The sequence below is a fragment of the Colletotrichum siamense genome (genome assembly GCF_013390195.1).
Source record: "Colletotrichum siamense strain Cg363 chromosome Unknown KSG_Cg363_contig03, whole genome shotgun sequence".
Lineage (NCBI taxonomy): Eukaryota > Fungi > Ascomycota > Sordariomycetes > Glomerellales > Glomerellaceae > Colletotrichum > Colletotrichum siamense.
The window spans coordinates 5,095,309-5,099,653 of NW_023501016.1; the positions used below are offsets into that span (position 1 = coordinate 5,095,309).

Here is a 4,345-nt window from a genome sequence, read left to right on the forward strand (position 1 = left end):
GATATGATGTAATGAAATGTTCCTTCATGGTACGATTTGCCTCGTGAGGATGAACAACACGCTCCCAGAACTCCCTTTGCTCATGCATAAAGCATCTTAACCCCAAGTCTCTCTCCTGTTCCATCCTGTAAAGAAATGATCCTGTCGACGGTCTCGCTCCAGCGGTAGTGTCGCCTATGCCCATACGCCTGTTCGTGTTTGATTGTTTGCACCGGTTGCAAAGACTGAACTCAGCCTTTACGGAAAAGCCGTTTCGTTCCCCCAACTTTGCCCATGTCGCCAAACTCAGAGGTCTTGCGCATCTCGCCGCTAGCGAGGCGAACCTTCTCCTTGACGCTCTCAACCCAGGCGCGATTTTCCTCACTCATCTCGACTCTCCGACCAGTCGGACCAGCAAGGCCCAGGAAGGAGCTGTCCTCTTCGGCCCAGGCGTGCGAGCTAGCCCGTGACCTGTTGGAATCTTCTGAAGACGGCGTGTACTTGTCTGGAATGGGTGGCACCGCTGGAGTCTGGGGGAGGTACATTGGGACAGATGTACTTGATGGGAGATCCGCCGCACCAAAAGATTTCCTAGCCTTTCGCACATGCAGCGGAGTCATCGGAGACATGTCCAAAGCGGAAGCCGGCCGGCTCGGAGGACTTGATGTCGGCCCCCGGCTGTGGCTCGTTGTCGGACGGGGAATATCTCGAACCTCGACCTTGGCCTTGTCCGCACCTGTAGAGCGGCGCCCATGGTGTGCAGCATACTCCTTCAGATACTCTCCAAGGTCAGCCCATCCACCACCAACACGGACCATGACACGCTCTCCGTTCTCACCGACACAGCGAATGAACAACTTGATAGGAGCCTCTCCGGTAGATCGGGAAAGGTGGTAAACCTTGATGTCCTGCTGGCCCTGAGGGCGCCTCGGTCTGGGGTTCTTGGCGTAGGCAGGTGCAAGTGTCAAGTACGGTGTAGGGGCTCGCGAAGAGGTCCGTGATGTCACGGACATGGCGGAAGCGGATCTTCTCATCGTTTCTCTGGATGGCTTCTTAAGCCGTCTCGCAGGCAGATCCGGTGGCGGAGGGTTCAGGTTCACTTTCGGAGGACCCGAGGCCAGCTTGATGTTGGCCGGAATCGAGTCAAGAATGTCACTGATTTGCTGCCGAAGATAATCGTCTGACCTGATATCTGAGGGTGCTCTAGGCGGAGGGACGGTTGTGAAAGACGTGTCGAACTCGTCATCCAAGAAGGAAGACTCGAGAGGGAGCGCCGGCAGCAGGCCGTCTCCATGTGGACCAACCATTGGACTGGCGCTATCCTCTCTGAAGCTGGGCCGGAACGGGGGTGAGCTGGGCGGACTGATGCTCATGAAACGTGTGGTGGCAGCTTGTTGACGGGCGGTCTCTACAGCCTTCTGACGCGGCAGAGGCGGCGAAGCTGAGACTTCAGGGGCGTCACTCGTGGCATCTGCCAGCAGACTGGTGTGACCATGAAGGACGGTGGATGATTGCGATGCGTTGCTGCCGCGCCGACCAGGACGGATCAGTGGCGGCAGCTCCAGCTCATCTTCGCTCTCGGGTGTGTCCGACAGAATCTCGACACCCTCGTCGTCGACCGAAGTCGAGGGCGCGCCAGTGTTGTCCTCATGGCTAGCTCTGATGATTGGCACGACTATTTCCTCCTTCGCCTTGCCTTCCCGAGAGCTGGATGTGTCACTCTTCTTGGTGTGCTCTTCATTGCGCATCTCGGTCAGAGGCATTCGCTTGGCTTTGGAAGCCTCAGCGGAGCCATCAAGACCAATTGCCGTTGTCGTTGAGTGCGCCTTCTTGTGTGCTTGTAGCTGGGAAGGAGACACCTCAGGGGCTTCTTCGTCGGAGCCCTCTGATTGTTCAGGGGTGGCGTCGGCGTGGAAAATGATGGAATTGCTCTCGCTCTTGTCGGTGACTGGTTCTGTCTTTGAAGGCTCACTCTTGACGGCGACAGGCAGAGTGACCGTCCTCGGGTCGTCCGCAACAACTGGCAGAGAGCTAGCATTGACTTGGGGGTTGCTTGCGGTCTTCTCAACAGTGTCTTTGGTGGATGTTTTCTGAGCTTGCTGTTCAGACCCATTCGTAGTTACCTCCGGCGGCTGTTTGATTGAGACACTCGCCGGCTCAGTTGGCGTGGTTGAGATAGAATCCTTCTGGCGCATGAGCTTGGCCCATTCTCCTTCCCGAATCTTTTGTTCGCCGACGGCAACCCATTCCGCGTAGTTCCGCTCAATCTTCTCCATCCGATCAAGCCAGTCATCTGGCAGGGTATCTTGCAACCCTTCCAAGCTGTCGAGCATGTAATCAAGGCTGCGCCCTGACTTTGTGATTTGCTTCTCCAGCACTGCTTTCACAACGGTGTAAGCTTGCTTGAGCTGAGACAACTCGTCATTTTCAGCCGCGTCTTCCACCGGCGGCGTGTTTGCTGGCGATGATAGCACATCCCACGCGGATTCGAGGGCGAACTCTGCCTCTGCAATGCCAGCTAGCAAAGCAGGTATGCGACGAAGGACGGACAGTCTGATGTGCCAAACCTTCAGCAGGCGACAGAGTTTGGAAAGATTCGGCAGTGATTGAATGATTATTGCTGTGAGAAGAGCCGTCAAGTCATCCATGCGGTTGTACGCGAGCAGAGAAGAAACAGATCGGGAATCTGTTGAAACTGGCGTTCCGGGTCTCGATAAGGGAATGATGTGGCTGTGCATGACGTGACTTTTGATATCTTCGATACGCAACTCGTCCATGTCGTGAGAAATGCCATCCACCCTGTCCTCGTACCGGAGGACGTCGTCGGCAGGTAAGCTCCCCATATATTCGGCATCATCTCGGGAGGTCGTGTCGTCTCCTTGGTCTGAAGATTGCCGCCTCTGAGGGTCTGGCATCTCGAAGCCTGCGGAGCCGGAGGCTTCGGGCCAGGGCCAGTCGGACAGCTCCTCGAGCCATTCGTATATCTTGCGGCTCGCAACGGCAGCGCGCATAGCGAATTCCTGCTCGCTAACGGTGCAGTTGTCAAGGCACTGTTTCAATTCGGTGCTTGGTGATTGAAGCATCTCGACGGCGGTCATGGGGGTTAGGCGGTTCAACAATTCGTCGTTGGGTCGGTTTCGTGTGGGCGATTGCTCGTCGGACAGGCGGTACTGGCGCCTCGGGGGGCGCAGCTGGTGGCCATGGCTAGGCGTGACGGGCTGGGGATGGTCGGTCATTGTGTGTTTGTTAGTATGAATTTGTTGTCGAACGTGCGATTGCGAGGTCGAGGGGAGCGGGCATGGCTCGCTTCTATGAGCCTGGGACGAAGAGTGCGTCGGTGAATATGGCCATATCGCGGATCATGGGCGGTGTTTGTAGACGGTTCTCATAATCGAGGAAGCCGAAATGACCAGGCCTTTCTTTCCCTTGCTTTCGAGCTCTGTTGTCCGGCGCACTTGGTCTGAGACGATCCGCGGCTGCGTAGGAGGCAGGTTGTCGCACACACAAGGTGGGATCTGGTTCCTTCGGGAGTAGCTGTCGTTCGTTCGGGTAGTCGCAGGGTGTTTCCGACTGGCAGCCGTGTTGCTGGTGTGGCTTCGATGGAAAAAGGAACGGGGTCGCGGCGCGGTGTCCGGGGGATGCAAGGGCGCGCAAGGTTAAGTAGGGTTGGTTGTTGCTGCTGAAGAATAAGAAATGGTGGGATGGATAAGGGTATTGCAGTAGGGACGGACAAGAGAGGCAGGCAACGTCGGATTGGTGAGGTAAAGAAAGAATGAGGGACTGGTGAGGTGAGATTCGTATGTAGATGGGATGGGATGGGTAGGTAGGATAGGGTCGGTAGGTTATGAAAGAAGGAGTGAATGAAGTCGGGCAAGACGGATGTTTCGCGCCTGGGCGGGTGAAGGAGAGCAAGCTAATGCACCCGCGACACGGCCTGGGATGGGGGGTTAAAGGGAAGAGGGAGATGTGAAGCAGGTGAAAGGGGACCAGAAAGAGGGTTTCGTGTTCCAGACAGAAAGAGGAGATTTATTAATTGGTATGGATTAATGGAAATGGAATATTGGGTGCTGGCGCATGTAAGGTGCGTTAGCTGGATGGGGACCAGGGACGTGGACGGACGCTGCATCCAAGAAGATGGATGGGTGGATGGGTGGATGGGTGGATGCCCGGTCCAAGAAGGAGGATGGATGGGGACGTGGTGGACGGGGGTTGGAATGGGCTGCGAGAGTGCAAGTCAGGTACCCGAGGCAGGGAATGGCCTTACCCAGCAGAACGCACCTAGCAAGTGTCCCAGATCAGTGTGTGATGTGGTGTGGGCGACGCCTGGATTTGATCGGTTCGTGTGGAGATGCCCTCTGAATTGACA

General features: G+C 56.2%; 1 protein-coding gene across 1 annotated transcript; it reads right to left on the minus strand.

Annotated features, from left to right (window-relative positions):
- Positions 1-230: 230 nt before the first annotated feature.
- CGCS363_v005328 (uncharacterized protein) lies at positions 231-3,215 on the minus strand (the record flags this gene model as incomplete). The annotated part of the gene is made up of 1 exon (XM_036637177.1): positions 231-3,215. The coding sequence occupies one exon, from the start codon at positions 3,213-3,215 to the stop codon at positions 231-233; it is 2,985 nt and encodes a 994-aa protein (XP_036497040.1).
- Between the last annotated feature and the right edge of the window lie 1,130 nt (positions 3,216-4,345).